Here is a 22,502-nt window from a genome sequence, read left to right on the forward strand (position 1 = left end):
AGCGGTCAACAACAAGGTAATGGCCGATTAATAACTTCTTTCTTTGCTAGCTCAGCAGTTTAACTCTCGGGGCGGGTCCGAAGTTTTTCCATAATGTAACCTTCCTTAAAATGTAAAGACACTTGGTATCTATTCTATCTTTAAACTGCATATCGGGATAGAGAGTGCTTAACCCTCTCGAGCTCCCACTCATATTGTTTTGAGGTGAACTTATTTTTTTTCTCAACCTATTCTTCTTTAACGTAATGTAAATTGTTTCCTTCTTAAGTCACCTCTTTAGTATGGGATTAGCCCTTGTATTAACGGCCTAGTGCCAAGTAGGTTTTAAACAAAGCGTATTAGGAGCGCAAGTTCGCTACCCCTCAAATTGTTATTTTAGAGGTCATGTAATTAATCTTTTCTCACTTAATAGACCTCAGTAGGTTGGGTATTTTACCCCTGTGTCTATGTCCAGAGAGGACAACTTGAAGGTGGAGTTTGGTGTGGCCTTTGAGAGGCTTAAAGTTTGAGAGCGAGCGGCTCTTTCTTGAAAATTGAGTGTTGTATGCCTCGAGGAGGCTTTTCTGTGTAATTTGGAGCAAGTGCTCCTGAGCATGAATGGGGTTTTCTGCCCCTCTGTTAATACTTATTTTGAAGTAAGGTTGGGCTGATTGCCCAAGCATTGTGAAGTCGGGACGCGAAGCCCAAATCCAGTAAATATTGTAACTACATTTTGTTGACTTGCTACTCTGTACCTGTCTTTTGTGTTATTTCTGAATTTTGGAAAAAGAATATAACCTTGTTAAATTTTACAGTAACTTTAATTTCGTAGTTTGAGACCCGTTCACACCCGCACCTTCTTTCACCTCTAACTACCGCAAAAACACGGTAACAAGTGGTAGCAGAGCGTGGTTGAATGGGTCTCAATTTAGCCCCTTTTGACGGCTAAACATTGTCTGTTCCGAACTCTAACAATTTTCTCAGTTGCTGGAATTTTCTGATTTTTTCAAAATTGTTCTGTCATCATGCCCAGCCCTCGCGATGTTCTCCATCTTAACTATTTGCGCAAGGAGGAGTTGATCTATGAGTTAACTATCAGAAATGTGCAATCTGGAGGCACGGTTGCGATAGACACCAACAAGCTTAGAGAGTCCCTTGATTTGCCCATTTCCATCCCCAATTTGGGAGAGAAAGAAATTGACGACTCTCTTTCCACGATCACCGAGAATACTACTGGGCTAGCATCGGTAGTTAGTTTTTTGACGAAAATGATCCTTCTCCTAATCAAATTAAGTGTGTGCAAGCCAGGCTATATCATTTTTCAAATAGAGTTAACGATCTGTTGTCTCTGAAGTTGAATGACGTTCAGAGGAAGGAAGCTAGTACGTTGCTTGAAAGTATTTCTGAATTATCTAGCAAGGTCACTCAATTGTTAACTGGGGAAGTTCCTCCCAAAATTGATCAACCCACCACGATGAATGTAGGTAGCGAGGAAGAGCCTCCTAAGGGAGAAGCCAATAGGATAACCGTTGCTGCTCAAACTATCTCTGCCCCATTGGACAACGAGTCTGAACGCCGTGCATCGTTGAATAATATACGTTCGGAATTAACTTCCTTGCCATTGAAACCTTTACCTACTATGTCACCCGGGTTTAGCAGCTTGCCTCATCCATTGGCAATGTTGCTCAGAGGTATCTCTAAGTTTTCCGTTAATACCACCAGTGACGTAATTTCATTTTTAAAATTTTTAGTTGAATTTCAGGATCATGCCCTTGGTGTTCTCTTTCCCCATGTCAGATTTTGCAAATCATCTATCGCTATGCAACTGGTATTCTCTCAGACAAAATAGTTAGAGCCATTGCCGAGCAATCATCGATTGAAGACTTCCACGCCCACTTGCTAGCTAACTTCATCCCGGCCAGGGCAAGGTCCTCCCTTATTCAGAAGTACTATTATCGGGTACAGCGCTTGGATGAAAACTTGGCAGATTTCATCCAAGATATTAAGTTCTATACTAGGGTGTTTGCTCTTCACTTCCCTGAGGATCAGATTGTACAAACTATTGTAGAAGGAATTTCACCATCCTATAGGTCATATTTGTGTTTCGCGGCGTGCCCGCAAACCTTCTCTGAACTTGAAGCATTGGCCGTCTCAGCGGAAGGAGTTAGATACGCCGACTCTTTGCGTGTCGCGAAAGAACCCCCTCCTTCTTTTAGTAATCTTCGGCCTCCACCTCGCCGACCAGTCACATCCCGTAAATGTTATGCTTGCGGGTCGCCTGACCATCTTCGCAATAAGTGTCCACTGACCAAGTCTAGTGGGACAAGGAATGGAACTGGTTCATCACAAGGCTGTTTTAAATGTGGGGCTTTCTCACATATCGCCAAAAATTGCCCAAATTCAAATAGCACCCCCTCCTGCTCAACTTCTGGTGCAAACTCCACCTATGCCAATAATAAAAAATGACTAGTGGCTTCGGCTGAGTCGACTAATCCCTCTTCCCGAGGCTCAGCCCCTGGTAAACAGGTCGAAAATTCAGGGAATGTTCTATCTTCAAATTCATCTTTCGAATGCCCCAAAGAATGTCTTAGGATTGCGGAGGATACCCCCGCACCTGTTCCTTTTCTTAAGATTGAGTTAAATAACGAGCCTATAACAGCTCTATTAGATTCAGGCAGTGTTTGTTCAATTATTTCGGACCAATGGTATTCAAAATTGAAATCTGTTTGTAAACTACCTGACTATGTCTCATCTCCGGTTAAATATGTTTCGGCTAATTCATCTCCATTGGAAATCCTAGGTTCTGTAAATGTCAAAATTCGTATTTTTAAATTTACATGGAAAATCAAATTGTTTGTGGCTAAGCACTTGTCTTGCCCCATTATATTGGGAGCTGACTTCATTTCTTACACTGGTCTTGTGCTCGATCTCCAGAGTAGGTCGTGCACATTCAAATTTGCGTCCAATTGTAAAATTCCCTTGTTAAAATGTAATTCTGTATCATGTTCATCTATTTCGCCTACCCAGGATGAGATGTTTGATCTTAGACATCTACCCGAGGAGCAGGCTGATAGTATTCGTAAATTATGTCAGTCATTTCCAGAGGTCTTCTCTGATACTCTTGGTGTTACTGACCTTATTGAATACAAAATTGAGGTCACGGATTCGATTCCTGTCCGTTTTCCACCATATAGGCTAGCTCCACCTAAAATGAAGGCATTGAAAGAAATCATCGATCAAATGTTGAAGGATGGTATTATTAGACCCTCTAAGTCGGCGTATTCTTCGCCTATTTTTCTAGTCCCGAAACCCCAAGGAGGCTTCAGGCCTGTCATTGATTATAGGGCTCTCAATCGGAAGGTGGTGTTGCAATCCGTGCCCCTTCCTGACCTTCATTCTTGTTTTTCATGGTTTCGTAAGGCCAAGTTCTTTACTATCTTGGACTTGAATCAGGCCTATAATCAAATTCCCCTTGCCGAAGAGTCTAAACATCTTACAGCGTTTGCCACGGACTGGAACTTATACGAATACAACCGCGTGCCTTTCGGGCTCCCCACGGGAGCAGCTGTACTCACTAGGCTGCTAGATAGGGTCTTCCCCGACATCAAATTTGAGTACTTGTATCACTACTTGGATGATGTCGTCGTATTTTCGGAGACCTTTGAAGAACATCTAGATCATCTGCGAGAAGTTCTCAATCGCCTTCGTAAGGCTGGGTTAACTGTCAAGTTGTCCAAGGTGGCCTTTGCTAAGCCCTCTATGTCATTCCTAGGGCATATTGTGTCACCTGATGGTGTTGCCGTCGATCATTCCAGAACACAGGCCATCCGTGATTTTAAACCTCCCAAGGACGTTAAAGGTATCGCCAGATTCATTGGTATGGTCAATTTCTTCAGGAAGTTTATTCCTAACTTCGCTAATAGAGCGGCGCCCTTAAACCTTCTTCGTAGGAAAGGCATCAAATTCGAGTGGGGACCTTCTCAACAAGCCGCTTTTGAAGATCTTAAATTAGCTCTCTGTAATGCCCCTGTACTTGCTATGCCTGATTTCTCGAAGAAATTCATCGTCCAAACCGACGCGTCGTCGTCAGCAGTAGCTGCAGTCCTTCTTCAAGAGACTGAACTAGGGAGGCGACCCATCGCCTATGCATCTAGGACTCTATCGGCTCAAGAAGCCAAGTATTCTATCTATGAGCTCGAAGGGTTGGCAGTCTTATTTGCCTTAAAGAAGTTTCGTCTCTACCTGGAACATATCAAATTCGACCTGGAGACAGATAATCAAGCCTTAAGCTGGGTCTTAGGTAGGCCGCGTCGTACTGGTCGTATAGCCCGTTGGGCCATCCGTATTTCTGCCTTCCAATTCGATGTCCGGCATATCAGAGGTACCGAAAATGTTGTTGCTGATGGACTCAGCCGTATGTTTTCCAACGACGTTGAGAACCATGAACCGGTCGATAGTTCATCTCCTCCCGAGTCCATGCTATCTGATGTTAATGCCATCTTGACAGATGCTCCCATGCTCTTTAGGGATATCGAGAAATACCAACGTGAAGATCCGACGCTGGCTCCGATAATGGAAACCCTTTCTTCTGGGGAACATGTCGTTCCTTATGTTCTGAGGAATGGTGTTTTATGTTGCCCATCGAGGCATGATAAGATGATGAAAGTTGTCGTTCCAGCTGTTCTTGTACCTATGATCTTCAAGTATTATCATGAGACCCCATTAGGAGGGCATCTTGGTATCTTTAAAACTCGTGAGAAGATTCGTGAAATGTTCATCTGGAAAGATATGGACGGTGAAATCCGTGAACTAGTGAAAGCTTGTAAATCCTGTTTGCTTAGTAAACCAACCATGTCCACCAAGGTAGGCCTTTTGTCTTCTCATCAAGCGTCGCGCCCCATGGAACGCCTGTATATTGATTATGTAGGACCCTTCCCCCAGTCAAAGGGAAATGCCAACAAGTTCATTTTTGTATGCGTAGATGGTTTCACAAGATTTTCCTGGTTATTTCCGACTAAGCTGGCTACCGCTCAGTCCACCATTACGTGCTTAAATTCTATTTTTGCCTCTTTTGGTCCGTGCCAATATATTGTGTCTGATAATGCTAAGGCGTTCACATCAAATCTTTTTCGTAAATTCTGTTTTGACTTGTCCATCTCTCATGCAACTACTTCTGCTTATTACCCTCAACCATCTCTGGCTGAACGGGTTAACCGTAATCTCAGGTCCGCGCTTATTGCCTATCATTATGAAGATCATTCCAGGTGGGACACGTCCCTGCATTGGTTAGCTTTTGCTTTGAATTCGGCGGTTCATGAATCTCATAAATTTACTCCAGCCTCTTTGATGTTCAAGTTTGTTCCCAACACGCCGCTCTCTAACCTCTGGTCTCTGAGTGACATTCTACCTGAGACAATAGATCCGGACAACATTAAAGATCTTTGGAAGAAGGCTAAAGCCAATCTTAAAGTGTCTCATGAAAAGGTTAGGGAAAGGTATGATCGTGGACGGAGACCCACCCATTTGAAGGTAGGTGACCAAGTAATGGTCAAGAATTTTGTTCCCGCGGGCAAGCTTGCCCCCAGATTCCATGGGCCGTGTGTCATTCTCGATTTCCTTACGCCGGTTACGTTGTTATTAAGCAATCCAGCCACCGAGAGGATATTTAGGGTTCACTTGTCGCAGGTGAAACCTGTATAATTTCTGTGCTAACTTGCCTCATATTATCTTGAAAGGAATATGAAGGTTATATATATATATTTTTTTTTTGAGTTTCACTTTTAAGGCTTTCTGCCCCTTCTATAATATTTTGTTTCATATGTAAGCATTTTTGTGAAACCTGCCCCGAACCGTTAAACTGCCATCCTGTCCTTCCCACGGCCATTACCACGCTCCCGTCTCCTGCTCCACTCTACACAGTGGCTTAATTAATGCCATGGATATCTGCACGCTGCTGGCCCCTCAACCTCTCCACAAGCCTGTGCCCTCAAAAAAAAGATGATGGTCCAACAAAATTCTGCCGCCTAGCTTTAATGTTTCAGTGCCCCTGCAGCCGCGCGGCGCTGTACCGCTACTGGAATAGAGGAAGGGCCCCCTCTCTTCCAGCGAGGTCGACCAGTGTACGGCGAGCCGGAGCCCTCCTCCCGGCCAAGGCTGATGTGCGGCGCACGACCTGCTACTTGCCCGCAGCCTGTATATGTTCACCGCGGGCGCGGCGTGCTTCAACACCACTGCTCCCCTCATAGTGCGGGCGAGCGGTATCTCAGGGTACTTGAGGGGTCCGAGCGGCCGCCTCTGGACGCAAGCTGCAACGGCCGGTCTGGCCATCCAACTTAATCAACATCAACTATATGGACATTCCAGATCAACTTTACTACCTTTTCTTGGGTATTCTACTGCAATATTTGGTGGACTTAGAAAGTTTTCCTCAACTTTAAAAACTAAAGTTTTCCTTCTGAATTCAACTTCTACAAACATAAAGACTTTACTTCACCAGTTACAACAAAAATTTTGAAACTGAATCAAACCACATTAAGAAAATCTTATAAATACTTCGGCAATTAATCTCCATATCAACATCAAAACTTGGACCTTGTTTCCAAACAAATTGCATGTGTCACCCCTGGAGGAACTTTTGGGGGGGGGGAGGTCTGTACCGGGCGGTACACCTCCACGCCGCTAATTTAAAATGTGCGCCAATTGAAACTCCTCTGCTGGAGGAAGTCTGAACTTTATCGACGGTATTAATTTTCAAGTTTCTCAGAAGATGTCACTACGTGGAAAGTTTGGAGTTTTTGAACTGTGCCACTTTTGATGTATTTTTGTTTTACCGGTAGTAAGAAGTGTGAACTTTCTCTTCTAGAGGACACTACTGAAAAACTACAATGGTGCACCCTAGTGCGACGTGAAAGAACTATTTTTTGGAGAAATTTTTATTTCAAAAGTTTGTTTCTTGTTAAATTTCTTTCTGTTATTGTTTAAGTTGGCTGTATACCCCTCTCTTTCCCCTTGTTTTGTATTTAGCCAATCCCGTATTTCTTTTATTAATTTCTGACCAATCTGATGTATCTTCCCCCAACTTGAATATGTTGCTGTACCCTACCCAATAAAGTGATTGTGGGCGGGTGTTTTCTTCCCTAAAACGCCTCGAACTTTCCGCGAGAGTATATAAACTGCTGATTTTTGGGTCTCCGCGCCACTTCTGTTCCATCTTTCTGTGTGTAAAGTACATAGCAGGGGGCGGGAAGCGCCTCTTTCTCCGGCAGCGGTCAACAACAAGGTAATGGCCGATTAATAACTTCTTTCTTTGCTAGCTCAGCAGTTTAACTCTCGGGGCGGGTCCGAAGTTTTTCCATAATGTAACCTTCCTTAAAATGTAAAGACACTTGGTATCTATTCTATCTTTAAACTGCATATCGGGATAGAGAGTGCTTAACCCTCTCAAGCTCCCACTCATATTGTTTTGAGGTGAACTTATTTTTTTTCTCAACCTATTCTTCTTTAACGTAATGTAAATTGTTTCCTTCTTAAGTCACCTCTTTAGTATGGGATTAGCCCTTGTATTAACGGCCTAGTGCCAAGTAGGTTTTAAACAAAGCGTATTAGGAGCGCAAGTTCGCCTCCCCTCAAATTGTTATTTTAGAGGTCATGTAATTAATCTTTTCTCACTTAATAGACCTCAGTAGGTTGGGTATTTTACCCCTGTGTCTATGTCCAGAGAGGACAACTTGAAGGTGGAGTTTGGTGTGGCCTTTGAGAGGCTTAAAGTTTGAGAGCGAGCGGCTCTTTCTTGAAAATTGAGTGTTGTATGCCTCGAGGAGGCTTTTCTGTGTAATTTGGAGCAAGTGCTCCTGAGCATGAATGGGGTTTTCTGCCCCTCTGTTAATACTTATTTTGAAGTAAGGTTGGGCTGATTGCCCAAGCATTGTGAAGTCGGGGCGCGAAGCCCAAATCCAGTAAATATTGTAACTACATTTTGTTGACTTGCTACTCTGTACCTGTCTTTTGTGTTATTTCTGAATTTTGGAAAAAGAATATAACCTTGTTAAATTTTACAGTAACTTTAATTCCGTAGTTTGAGACCCGTTCACACCCGCACCTTCTTTCACCTCTAACTACCGCAAAAACACGGTAACAATAATAATAATAATAATAATAATAATAATAATAATAATAATAATAATAATAATAATAATGTTCTAAAGGGAACAGTAATGATTCTAGAAGGTCACAAATACGTAATTCATGTGTAATTTTGTAGGAATCAGCAAAGCATACCGAACAGTGGTATATCTCAAACCAGCTTCAGAAGCGGAATATCTCCAAAATGACCAAAAATGCTCTCCGAACATCTCCCCGTCATGACCATCAATAAACGGCTGCTAATTACAGATAACCACCGGCCATAGGACAGCCTGCACGGTCGCTATGGTTAAACTTCGTCAGACATTTTGTCTCGACAGGTTACACTAATTTTAGGGTGTCACCCAACCATCAGACATATTTATATCATAAAGTTTCCTCTTCCACACATTAATGTGTACCTTCCTTTACTATAATAGCCAATAAAGTTAACCGAGCAGGGAAAACAGACACATTTGGTGATTCTTCCTAATGTCACGGTACTGTGCTTACTTACGGGTTCGTCATTGATGTACCAGCGGATCACAGCCGGAGGAAACGAACTGTCTGAAGTACAGTTGAGACTTATGACGTCCCCCACTTGGTATAGCCTCTCCTCACCGGTGATCTCAGGGTTCTCCTTGGGCAAAGCTGAAAAAGAAAAGGGATAGTCAATCCAAAAGGTACCAGCTTCAGTTGGAATCTGTCTGAATAACCATATTGAGAAAAATGTACCAAATTCCAGTAAGAGATTTCCTCAAAGTTCACATTTTCAATAAGTATCGCTTCCATTTTTGAGTCTGAAATATATTCAACCCATAAGGTGAGTGATTTTCATCACGTGAATGTCTGAATTCTGTCAAAGGGGCTTGGATTTAGTTCCTAGTAAGCGTTCATACATTTTTGCTGCTATTATACTGAAAATGATGTTAGTAATAACGATCTTCTACGAAACGTGATAACTTATAATGTTATTTTGAATTATTATCATTATTATTATTATTATTATTATTATTATTATTATTATTATTATTATTATTATTATTATTATTATTATTATTATTATTATTATTATTATTATTATTACACTTGAGTCGAAAACATACAAATTTACAGTTAATACACAAGTCAGTTTCAAGTATATAAATATAACATGTGAGATCATATTGCACATGCCCACGTATTTTACAATGTCTAATGCACACTGAGTGGCTTGTAGGAGATCATCCTCCGTGCAAGATGTTGGGCATAGAGGACACTGAAACAAGTGTCTCGTGGTTTGTTCTTATGTCACTCGCGCTGAACCCCCATTTCCTCAAGTTATCCCTGGATCTTCTCAATCCTGATCGTAGCCTGTTCAGGGACTTCCGCACCACCCAGCTGGTAACTGCTCAGATGATGGTATCCATCCACAGCTTCAGCCTCGCCTTCTCTGTAGAGACGATAAGCACCTCAGATGTCCTCAGGAAGCTCAGCCGTTGCCAAGGAGGACTATGTCCACGCAGTAGGTGGTCGCTGCTCTGTTCCACTTTAAGCTTTTCCCTGCTGGCAGCTACTTCTCTACGTACAGAGGGTGGCGCTATTCCATCCAGGTAATACAGCTTATCTGTCGGAGTACGCTTCAAGCAACCTGTAATCAGCCAAAAGATTTCATTGAGAGCCGTATCTACCTGTCTGGCATGGAGTGAACTGTACCAGACTGGGGAAGCGTATTCAGCAGCAGAAAAACACAGTGCCACTGCTGAAGTTCGGATTGTTTGAAAATGAGAGTCATATTGTGACCCTGACAATTTGCGAATAAGATTATTTCGTGTTGATATTTTCATCTTATTACTCTTACAGTGAGGTTTGAATATAAGAGCTCTATCATGTGTCACTCGCAAGTATTTTGGAGCGTGACAGTGATCGATGGGAAACCTGATCATTTTAGACGTAACTCACGATAAGCTTCTCTATTCCTTAAATGGAAGGCACATACTAGTGTCTTAGAAGGATTGGGTCTGAGTTGGTTTTGTTTGTATTAACTTGACAGGTCACTAAAGGCAGTTGCCAGGTTTCTCTCCACGGATTCAAAGCTTGAGCCTTGTGCAGTAAGGGATAGATCATCTGCATATAAGAAGCTTATTCTGTTTGGAGTCAACGGCTGGTGGTTGGTATGGAGATTGGGAGAACTGGAGCCAAGATGCTCTACTGAGGTACGCCATTTACTTTGAGTAAAATGTTTGAAAAGCTGCGAAAAGAATTTCAATATGAAAAGGTACCAAATCCTATCTAATATGTTCTTTCACCCTGATTTTAAAGTTTCGTCCTGTCTGACTGATGTAAGGAAAGTTGTAGTCACCACACTGTAATTTATCAACATCCACGTTTATTTTCCTTAGTGATGGTATCCTTTGTTTTCGACAATTATTTGAGAAACAAGAACTGCGTTTAAACGCTAGAGGATAACCCTGTCTTTACATCAGAGTCCCTAGGTTTTCAGAAACTGGACCTACAGTAGTATGGTAGAACTCTCCACTTTCTCTTTTCTTGCTGGAGTGATCATTACACCATAGAGTCACAGATCTCCAACACCTCATAACAAAAAATCCTTTCTTCAATCTGGATCAGTATTTCAAAATCCTTCACATTGAAACCAAAGGCTCCACAATATGATGAAAAAATAACCATGAATCCAAAACAATCAGTAGATCCAATTCGCAATGCCTTCTTTTCTGAGATGATGCTTTTTATAAAAAGAGGTCCAGAATGCAGGTCACCGGCCCCTAATAATAGCACGAATCACTGGTAAAGCAGAAACATGGTGTACGTCCTGTAATGGCACGAATCACTGGTAAAGCAGAAACATGGTGTTCGTCCTGTAGTGGCACGAATCACTGGTGGGGGTTGATGCTGCTCACGTCCGTAGGTTTAACCTCAAAATACCCTACACGTGACCCCTGGGTGGTTCTAAGCGAGCAACAATATATTTCGCAGCCAGTCTATCACTGCGATCTCCTGGCAATTACATACAATGACATATCAAACACGTCTCAACAGCTCTTTTAAGAGCTCCCTAACAAGAAACATTGGACCAACGATTCGACTCCTCCAACTAAATGTCGAAAGTATCAGCAAAGCAAAGTGTGACTATCTATCTAAACTTTTGTTGGACAACAATATTGATATTGTCGCCATTCAGGAAACGCATGTTTCTAATGCAGATCAGTTTCGAAGCAGAGGTCGTATCCCTGGTTATACTGCTCTTGGAGTGACATATCACGATGTGTATGGAATAGCCACCTACATCCGTAATAACATAAATGAAGCCTCGCTTATTTCTGAAAATACGGATGGAAATATACATACAGTTGTCACACAGTTGCATGGCATTACTATAACAAATGTCTATAAACCACCTAACATTCTTTGGCCTGAACATGTCTTACATACTGCTAAGCATCCTGCAATTTATGTTGGGGATTTTAACAGTCACCATGGACTCTGGAAGTACTCCAAAAATGATGAAAATGGTAGAGTGCTCGTGCAATGGGCAGAGGAAAATGACCTCCATTTAATTTTTGATGCTAAAGACAAGGGCACATTTAGATCAGCTGCATGGATCAAAGATACAAATCCAGATCTCTGCTTTGTAAGCTGTAATGAAAGTGGTTTTCCTGAAAACATCACGAGGAAAGTGATTGGTGAATTTCCACATAGCCAACATAAGCCCATCCTAATTGAAATTGGTATCACAATCCCTGTAATTAGATCAACACCACATTCTCGTTGGAATTTTCGTAAAGCTGACTGGACCAATTTCACAGCAGAACTTGATAAGTGCATCCGCTGGATTCCTCCTAAATATAACAACTATAGGCGTTTTGCTGGTGCAGTTATAGAAACAGCTAAGAAGTTCATTCCAAGAGGTTACCGCAAAGAATATATCCCTGTATGGAACGAAGAAAGTGAAGCACTATATCAAGACTTTCAACGATGTGGAGATCCTAACATAGCAACCAAGCTTCTGTCCAGTCTGGACTCATCTCGAAGGCATAAGTGGATAGAAACAGTTGAGAGGATAGATTTTACTCGCTCTAGCAGAGAAGCTTGGAGTCTTCTCAGAAAATTAGGAGGAAGCCCACCAGTATGCAGAGAACAGGCTGAAGTTACATCAGATCAAATTGCCTCTCACATCATTGCAACGTCACGAGTTCCAGGTGACAAGAAACACACCAAATATATTCGACGACAACTTCAAGTCTTGAAGTCAACAGCACCTCAGTCTTCAGAATATGCAAATCCCTTCACAGTATCCGAGATTGATACAGCACTAAAAGATGTAAAACCATTTAAAGCTCCTGGCTTCGATGGAATTCATCCCGAGTTCTTGATCAATCTGGGACAAACTGCGAAGAAATGGCTGGCAACATTTTTCACAGACATCTTACTAACTGGACACATGCCTTTGGAGTTCAAAAAAGCTAAGATAATTGCGATTTTAAAACCTGGCAAACCCAAAAACAAGCCAGAAAATTATCGCCACATAGCCCTCCTTAGCTGTTGCTACAAACTGTTTTAGAAAGACTCATATTTAACAGAATAAGCAGCACCATTTTACAGCACATTCCCATGGATCAGGCAGGCTTCAGACCAGGTCGCAGCTGTTGTGATCAAGTTTTGGCACTTACAACATTCATAGAAATGGGGTTCCAAAGAAAATTGAAAACATCTGTTGCTTTTGTTGATCTCACTGCTGCATTTGATACCGTGTCGAGGGAAGGTATGGTCTATAAACTTCTGCGGGTCATACCATGCATGAAGATAGCAAGACTTATTAACAATATGTTGAGTGATAGGAGGCTTCAGGTTATCATCGGGAACAATGTGAGCAAGGAGAGGAAGCTTAAAAATGGTTTGCCTCAAGGTTCAGTCCTATCGCCACTCCTGTTCAGCTTATATATATCTGATCTTCCTGAAGTTACATCACGGAAATTCTGCTATGCTGATGATATAGCATTAGCTGTGCAACACAAAGAACTGGAGAGAACTGAAGAGATTTTAACAAGGGATTTGTCCATTTTGGAAACTTACTTCAGGAACTGGAGACTTAAGCCCAACACCAATAAAACGGAGGTGTCTTGTTTCCATTTAAACAATCACTTAGCAAATAATAAATTGAATGTAAGTTTCTGTGGCAGGATACTTCACCACAACTGGAACCCAAAATATCTTGGACTAATCTTGGATCGAACACTATCCTACAAGCAACATCTACTGGGCTCTGCACAGAAACTGAAAACACGTAACAACATCATTCATAAGATTTGTGGAACTACCTGGGATTCTTCGGCAAGCGTTTTACGGTCTTCAGCTTTAGGCTTGGTATATTCAAGTGCTGAGTACTGTGCTCCAGTATGGATGAACAGTCATCACACAAAACTCATTGATACTGAATTGAATTCCACTATGCGCATAATAACTGGCACAATTCGATCTACACCAACTCATTGGCTCCCGCTTCTATCTGGAATAATGCCATCTGATTTACGCAGATCCACCGCTCTTATCAAGGAATTCAATAAAATCTTAAGGAACCCCGATCTACCTGTACACGAAGATCTACGAACTATCAACCAAAACAGATTACGTTCACGCCATCCAACTTTACGTAACGCCTCAGACATGGTTGCTAGAAGCTACAACCCAACTACAGAGTGGAAAAGACGGTGGGAAGCAGCAACGGAGACGCACCTGCACAGTATGTTCTCGAATGCTAAACTTCCAAGTGGATTCCAACTACCACGTAAAACATGGTCTGCTCTGAACAGAATAAGAACAGGCCATGGTAGATGCAGAGACATGCTGTTTAAATGGAACAAGTTGCCGACACCCGCGTGTGACTGTGGAGCTGCACGACAAACCATACATTATATTTGCAGAGAGTGTGAAACGCGGGCATACACAGGCAGCAAAGTGGATTTCCTGATGGCAACTCCAGAAGCAATACAGTGGATCAGTGATCTTGACATTCAGTTGTAGGGAGCCTTTTCTTGTTCATTGTTTTCTTGTTATGTAAATATGTATATAATTTATATCTAAACTCAATTTAATTGTATGGGCCATACGCTAAATAAATAAACTAATCACTGGTAAAGCAGAAACATGGTGTTCGTCCTGTAGTGGCACCGATCACAAGTAATGTAGACCCATGGTATCTCACACAGAAGTACTAAACACGGTCGCCGGTATTCCCGTAGTGTTCCACACATAGTGGAACTAATCACAGGCCACGTACACTCTTGGTGCCAATCACCTAGTGGTACTAATCATAGGCAACGCAGACCCGTGGTGTTCCTCACATAATGGTACTACTCTCAGGCAACGCAGACCCGTGGTGTTCCTCACATAATGGTACTACTCTCCAGCAACGCAGACCCATGGTGTTCCTCACATAATGGTACTACTCTCAGGCAACGCAGCCCCATGGTGTTCCGCACATAATGGTACTACTCACAGGCAACGCAGACCCGTGGTGTTCCTCACATAATGGTACTACTCTCAGGCAACGCAGACCCGTGGTGTTCCTCACATAGTGGTACTACTCTCAAGCAACGCAGCCCCATGGTGTTCCTCACATAATGGTGCTACTCTCAGGCAACGCAGACCCGTGGTAGTCCTCACATAATGGTACTACTCTCAAGCAACGCAGACACGTGGTGTTCCTCACATAATGGTACTACTCTCAGGCAACGCAGCCCCATGGTGTTCCTCACATAATGGTACTACTCTCAAGCAACGCAGACCCGTGGTGTTCCTCACATAATGGTGCTACTCTCAAACAACGCACACCCGTGGTGTTCCTCACATAATGGTACTATTCTCAAGCAACGCAGACCCGTGGTAGTCCTCACATAATGGTACTACTCTCAAGCAACGCAACCCCATGGTGTTCCTCACATAATGGTACTACTCTCAGGCAACGCAGCCCCATGGTGTTCCTCACATAATGGTACTACTCTCAAGCAACGCAGACCCGTGGTGTTCCTCACATAATGGTACTACTCTCAAGCAACGCAGACCCGTGGTGTTCCTCACATAATGGTACTACTCTCAGGCAACGCAGCCCCATGGTGCTCCTCAGATAATAATACTACTCTCAGGCAACGCAGCCCCATGGTGTTCCTCACATAATGGTACTACTCTCAAGCAACGCAGACCCGTGGTGTTCCTCACATAATGGTGCTACTCTCAGGCAACGCACACCCGTGGTGTTCCTCACATAATGGTACTACTCTCAAGCAACGCAGACCCGTGGTTTTCCTCACATAATGGTACTACTCTCAAGCAACGCAGCCCCATGGTGTTCCTCACATAATGGTGCTACTCTCAGGCAACGCAGCCCCATGGTGTTTCTCACATAATGGTGCTACTCTCAGGCAACGCAGCCCCATGGTGTTCCTCACATAATAATACTACTCTCAGGCAACGCACACCCGTGGTGTTCCTCACATAATGGTGCTACTCTCAGGCAACGCAGACCCATGGTGTTCCTCACATAATGGTACTACTCTCAAGCAACGCAGCCCCATGGTGTTCCTCACATAATGGTACTACTCTCAGGCAACGCAGCCCCATGGTGTTCCTCACATAATGGTGCTACTCTCAAGCAACGCAGACCCGTGGTGTTCCTCACATAATGGTACTACTCTCAAGCAACGCACACCCGTGGTAGTCCTCACATAATGGTACTACTCTCAGGCAACGCAGCCCCATGGTGTTCCTCACATAATGGTACTACTCTCAAGCAACGCAGACCCGTGGTAGTCCTCACATAATGGTACTACTCTCAGGCAACGCAGACCCGTGGTAGTCCTAACATAATGGTACTACTCTCAGGCAACGCAGACCCGTGGTAGTCCTCACATAATGGTGCTACTCTCAGGCAACGCACACCCATGGTGTTCCTCACATAATGGTACTAGTCTCAGGCAACGCAGACCCGTGGTGTTCCTCACATAATGGTACTACTCTCAAGCAACGCAGACCCGTGGTAGTCCTCACATAATGGTACTACTCTCAGGCAACGCAGCCCCATGGTGTTCCTCACATAATGGTGCTACTCTCAGGCAACGCAGACCCGTGGTAGTCCTCACATAATGGTGCTACTCTCAGGCAACGCAGCCCCATGGTGTTCCTCACATAATGGTGCTACTCTCAAGCAACGCCCACCCGTGGTGTTCCTCACATAATGGTACTACTCTCAAGCAACGCACACCCGTGGTGTTCCTCACATAATGGTACTACTCTCAAGCAACGCAGACCCGTGGTGTTCCTCACATAATGGTACTACTCTCAGGCAACGCAGCCCCATGGTGTTCCTCACATAATGGTGCTACTCTCAAGCAACGCAGACCCGTGGTGTTCCTCACATAATGGTACTACTCTCAAGCAACGCACACCCGTGGTAGTCCTCACATAATGGTACTACTCTCAGGCAACGCAGCCCCATGGTGTTCCTCACATAATGGTACTACTCTCAGGCAACGCAGCCCCATGGTGTTCCTCACATAATGGTACTACTCTCAAGCAACGCACACCCGTGGTAGTCCTCACATAATGGTACTACTCTCAGGCAACGCAGCCCCATGGTGTTCCTCACATAATGGTGCTACTCTCAGGCAACGCAGACCCATGGTGTTCCTCACATAATGGTACTACTCTCAAGCAACGCACACCCGTGGTAGTCCTCAAATAATGGTACTATTCTCAAGCAACGCACACCCGTGGTGTTTCTCACATAATGGTACTACTCTCAAGCAACGCACACCCGTGGTAGTCCTCACATAATGGTACTACTCTCAAGCAACGCAGACCCATGGAGTTCCTCACATAATGGTACTACTCTCAAGCAACGCAGCCCCATGGTGTTCCTCACATAATGGTACTACTCTCAAGCAACGCAGACCCATGGAGTTCCTCACATAATGGTACTACTCTCAAGCAACGCAGACCCGTGGTAGTCCTCACATAATGGTACTAGTCTCAGGCAACGCAGACCCGTGGTAGTCCTCACATAATGGTACTACTCTCAAGCAACGCACACCCGTGGTGTTCCTCACATAATGGTACTACTCTCAAGCAACGCAGACCCGTGGTAGTCCTCACATAATGGTGCTACTCTCAGGCAACGCAGACCCATTGTGTTCCTCACATAATGGTACTACTCTCAAGCAACGCACACCCGTGGTGTTCCTCACATAATGGTGCTACTCTCAGGCAACGCAGCCCCATGGTGTTCCTCACATAATGGTGCTACTCTCAGGCAACGCAGACCCATGGTGTTCCTCACATAATGGTACTACTCTCAAGCAACGCAGACCCGTGGTAGTCCTCACATAATGGTACTAGTCTCAGGCAACGCAGACCCATTGTGTTCCTCACATAATGGTGCTACTCTCAGGCAACGCAGCCCCATGGTGTTCCTCACATAATGGTACTACTCTCAAGCAACGCAGACCCGTGGTAGTCCTCACATCATGGTACTACTCTCAGGCAACGCAGCCCCATGGTGTTCCTCACATAATGGTACTACTCTCAAGCAACGCAGCCCCATGGTGTTCCTCACATAATGGTACTAGTCTCAGGCAACGCAGACCCGTGGTAGTCCTCACGTAATGGTGCTACTCTCAGGCAACGCAGCCCCATGGTGTTCCTCACATAATGGTACTACTCTCAAGCAACGCACACCCGTGGTTTTACTCACATAATGGTACTACTCTCAGGCAACGCAGCCCCATGGTGTTCCTCACATAATGGTACTACTCTCAGGCAACGCAGCACCATGGTGTTCCTCACATAATGGTACTACTCTCAAGCAACGCAGACCCGTGGTAGTCCTCACATAATGGTACTACTCTCAGGCAACGCAGCCCCATGGTGTTGCTCACATAATGGTACTACTCTCAAGCAACGCAGCCCCATGGTGTTCCTCACATAATGGTACTAGTCTCAGGCAACGCAGACCCGTGGTAGTCCTCACGTAATGGTGCTACTCTCAGGCAACGCAGCCCCATGGTGTTCCTCACATAATGGTACTACTCTTAAGCAACGCACACCCGTGGTTTTCCTCACATAATGGTACTACTCTCAGGCAACGCAGACCCGTGGTGTTCCTCACATAATGGTACTACTCTCAAGCAACGCAGACCCGTGGTGTTCCTCACATAATGGTACTACTCACAGGCAACGCACACCCGTGGTTTTCCTCACATAATGGTACTAGTCTCAAGCAACGCAGACCCGTGGTGTTCCTCACATAATGGTACTACTCTCAGGCAACGCAGACCCGTGGTGTTCCTCACATAATGGTACTACTCTCAAGCAAAGCAGACCCGTGGTAGTCCTCACGTAATGGTGCTACTCTCAGGCAACGCAGCCCCATGGTGTTCCTCACATAATGGTGCTACTCTCAGGCAACGCAGACCCGTGGTGTTCCTCACATAATGGTACTACTCTCAAGCAACGCAGACCCGTGGTGTTCCTCACATAATGGTACTACTCTCAGGCAACGCACACCCGTGGTGTTCCTCACGTAATGGTACTACTCTCAGGCAACGCAGACCCGTGGTGTTCCTCACATAATGGTACTACTCTCAAGCAACGCAGCCCCATGCTGTTCCTCACATAATGGTGCTACTCTCAGGCAACGCACACCCGTGGTGTTCCTCACATAATGGTACTACTCTCAAGCAACGCACACCCGTGGTGTTCCTCACATAATGGTACTACTCACAGGCAACGCAGCCCCATGGTGTTCCTCACATAATGGTGCTACTCTCAGGCAACGCAGACCCGTGGTTTTCCTCACATAATGGTACTACTCTCAAGCAACGCACACCCGTGGTAGTCCTCATATAATGGTGCTACTCTCAGGCAACGCAGACCCATTGTGTTCCTCACATAATGGTACTACTCTCAAGCAACGCACACCCGTGGTGTTCCTCACATAATGGTGCTACTCTCAGGCAACGCAGCCCCATGGTGTTCCTCACATAATGGTACTACTCTCAAGCAACGCAGCCCCATGGTGTTGCTCACATAATGGTGCTACTCTCAAGCAACGCAGACCCATTGTGTTCCTCACATAATGGTACTACTCACAGGCAACGCAGCCCCATGGTTTTCCTCACATAATGGTACTACTCTGAAGCAACGCAGACCCGTGGTAGTCCTCACATAATGGTGCTACTCTCAGGCAACGCAGACCCATTGTGTTCCTCACATAATGGTACTACTCTCAAGCAACGCACACCCGTGGTGTTAATCACATAATGGTGCTACTCTCAGGCAACGCAGCCCCATGGTGTTCCTCACATAATGGTACTACTCTCAAGCAACGCACACCCGTGGTTTTCCTCACATAATGGTACTACTCTCAGGCAACGCAGCCCCATGGTGTTCCTCACATAATGGTACTACTCTCAGGCAACGCAGCCCCATGGTGTTCCTCACATAATGGTACTACTCTCAAGCAACGCAGCCCCATGGTGTTCCTCACATAATGGTACTACTCTCAAGCAACGCAGCCCCATGGTGTTCCTCACATAATGGTACTAGTCTCAGGCAACGCAGACCCGTGGTAGTCCTCACTTAATGGTACTACTCTCAGGCAACGCAGCCCCATGGTGTTCCTCACATAATGGTACTACTCTCAAGCAACGCAGCCCCATGGTATTCCTCACATAATGGTACTACTCTCAAGCAACGCAGACCCGTGGTAGTCCTCACATAATGGTACTACTCTCAGGCAACGCAGCCCCATGGTTTTCCTCACATAATGGTACTACTCTCAAGCAACGTAGCCCCATGGTTTTCCTCACATAATGGTACTAGTCTCAGGCAACGCAGACCCGTGGTAGTCCTCACGTAATGGTGCTACTCTCAGGCAACGCAGCCCCATGGTGTTCCTCACATAATGGTGCTACTCTCAGGCAACGCAGCCCCATGGTGTTCCTCACATAATGGTACTACTCTTAAGCAACGCACACCCGTGGTTTTCCTCACATAATGGTACTACTCTCAGGCAACGCAGACCCGTGGTGTTCCTCACATAATGGTACTACTCTCAAGCAACGCAGACCCGTGGTGTTCCTCACATAATGGTACTACTCACAGGCAACGCACACCCGTGGTTTTCCTTACATAATGGTACTAATTTCAGGCAACGCAGACCCATTGTGTTCCTCACATAATGGTACTACTCTCAGGCAACGCAGCCCCATGGTGTTCCTCACATAATGGTACTACTCTCAGGCAACGCAGACCCGTGGTAGTCCTCACATAATGGTACTACTCTCAAGCAACGCACACCCGTGGTGTTCCTCACATAATGGTACTACTCTCAGGCAACGCAGCCCCATGGTGTTCCTCACATAATGGTACTACTCTCAAGCAACGCAGCCCCATGGTGTTCCTCACATAATGGTACTAGTCTCAGGCAACGCAGACCCGTGGTAGTCCTCACGTAATGGTACTAATTTCAGGCAACGCAGACCCATTGTGTTCCTCACATAATGGTACTAGTCTCAGGCAACGCAGACCCGTGGTAGTCCTCACGTAATGGTGCTACTCTCAGGCAACGCAGCCCCATGGTGTTTCTCACATAATGGTGCTACTCTCAGGCAACGCAGCCCCATGGTGTTCCTCACATAATGGTACTACTCTCAAGCAACGCAGACCCGTGGTAGTCCTCACATAATGGTACTACTCTCAGGCAACGCAGCCCCATGGTGTTCCTCACATAATGGTACTACTCTCAAGCAACGCAGCCCCATGGTGTTCCTCACATAATGGTACTACTCTCAGGCAACGCACACCCGTGGTGTTCCTCACATAGTGGTACTAATCACGTGCAACAGCCAAACCCACGGTGTTCCCTACATAATGGTACTAATTTCAGGCAACGCAGACCCATTGTGTTCCTCACATAATGGTGCTACTCTCAGGCAACGCAGCCCCATGGTGTTCCTCACATAATGGTACTACTCTCAAGCAACGCAGCCCCATGGTGTTCCTCATATAATGGTACTAGTCTCAGGCAACGCAGACCCGTGGTAGTCCTCACGTAATGGTGCTACTCTCAGGCAACGCAGCCCCATGGTGTTCCTCACATAATGGTGCTACTCTCAGGCAACGCAGCCCCATGGTGTTCCTCACATAATGGTACTACTCTCAAGCAACGCAGACCCGTGGTGTTCCTCACATAATGGTACTACTCTCAAGCAACGCAGACCCGTGGTGTTCCTCACATATTGGTACTACTCTCAGGCAACGCAGCCCCATGGTGTTCCTCACATAATGGTGCTACTCTCAGGCAACGCAGACCCGTGGTAGTCCTCACATAATGGTGCTACTCTCAAGCAACGCACACCCGTGGTGTTCCTCACATAATGGTACTACTCTCAGGCAACGCAGACCCGTGGTGTTCCTCACATAATGGTACTACTCTCAAGCAACGCAGCCCCATGGTGTTCCTCACATAATGGTGCTACTCTCAGGCAACGCAGCCCCGTGGTGTTCCTCACATAATGGTACTACTCTCAAGCAACGCAGACCCGTGGTGTTCCTCACATAATGGTACTACTCTCAGGCAACGCAGCCCCATGGTGTTCCTCACATAATGGTGCTACTCTCAGGCAACGCAGCCCCATGGTGTTCCTCACATAATGGTACTACTCTCAGGCAACGCACACCCGTGGTTTTCCTCACATCATGGTACTACTCTCAGGCAACGCAGCCCCATGGTGTTCCTCACATAATGGTACTACTCTCAAGCAACGCAGCCCCATGGTGTTCCTCACATAATGGTACTAGTCTCAGGCAACGCAGACCCGTGGTAGTCCTCACGTAATGGTGCTACTCTCAGGCAACGCAGCCCCATGGTGTTCCTCACATAATGGTGCTACTCTCAGGCAATGCAGCCCCATGGTGTTCCTCACATAATGGTACTACTCTCAGGCAACGCAGCCCCATGGTGTTCCTCACATAATGGTACTACTCTCAGGCAACGCAGCCCCATGGTGTTCCTCACATAATGGTACTACTCTCAGGCAACGCACACCCGTGGTTTTCCTCACATAATGGTACTACTCGCAAGCAACGCAGCCCCATGGTGTTCCTCACATAATGGTACTACTCTCAAGCAACGCAGACCCGTTGTAGTCCTCACTTAATGGTACTACTCTCAGGCAACGCAGCCCCATGGTGTTCCTCACATAATGGTACTACTCTCAAGCAACGCACACCCGTGGTGTTCCTCACATAATGGTACTACTCTCAAGCAACGCAGCCCCATGGTGTTCCTCACATAATGGTGCTACTCTCAGGCAACGCAGCCCCATGGTGTTCCTCACATAATGGTG

The 22,502-nt window shown here is 45.3% G+C and overlaps 1 protein-coding gene across 1 annotated transcript in view; it reads right to left on the reverse strand.

Moving 5' to 3' along the window:
- Nucleotides 1-22,502, reverse strand: part of LOC136872509 (cell adhesion molecule 2) — a 140,863-nt gene that overhangs the window by 63,476 nt on the left and 54,885 nt on the right. Inside the window, exon 4 of the mRNA XM_068230841.1 lies at nucleotides 8,618-8,751. Within this exon, the coding sequence (XP_068086942.1) occupies nucleotides 8,618-8,751 (134 nt within the window). The remainder of the gene's footprint in view (nucleotides 1-8,617; nucleotides 8,752-22,502) is intronic.

This window comes from Anabrus simplex, chromosome 1 (assembly GCF_040414725.1).
Source record: "Anabrus simplex isolate iqAnaSimp1 chromosome 1, ASM4041472v1, whole genome shotgun sequence".
In the NCBI taxonomy this organism is placed as follows: domain Eukaryota; kingdom Metazoa; phylum Arthropoda; class Insecta; order Orthoptera; family Tettigoniidae; genus Anabrus; species Anabrus simplex.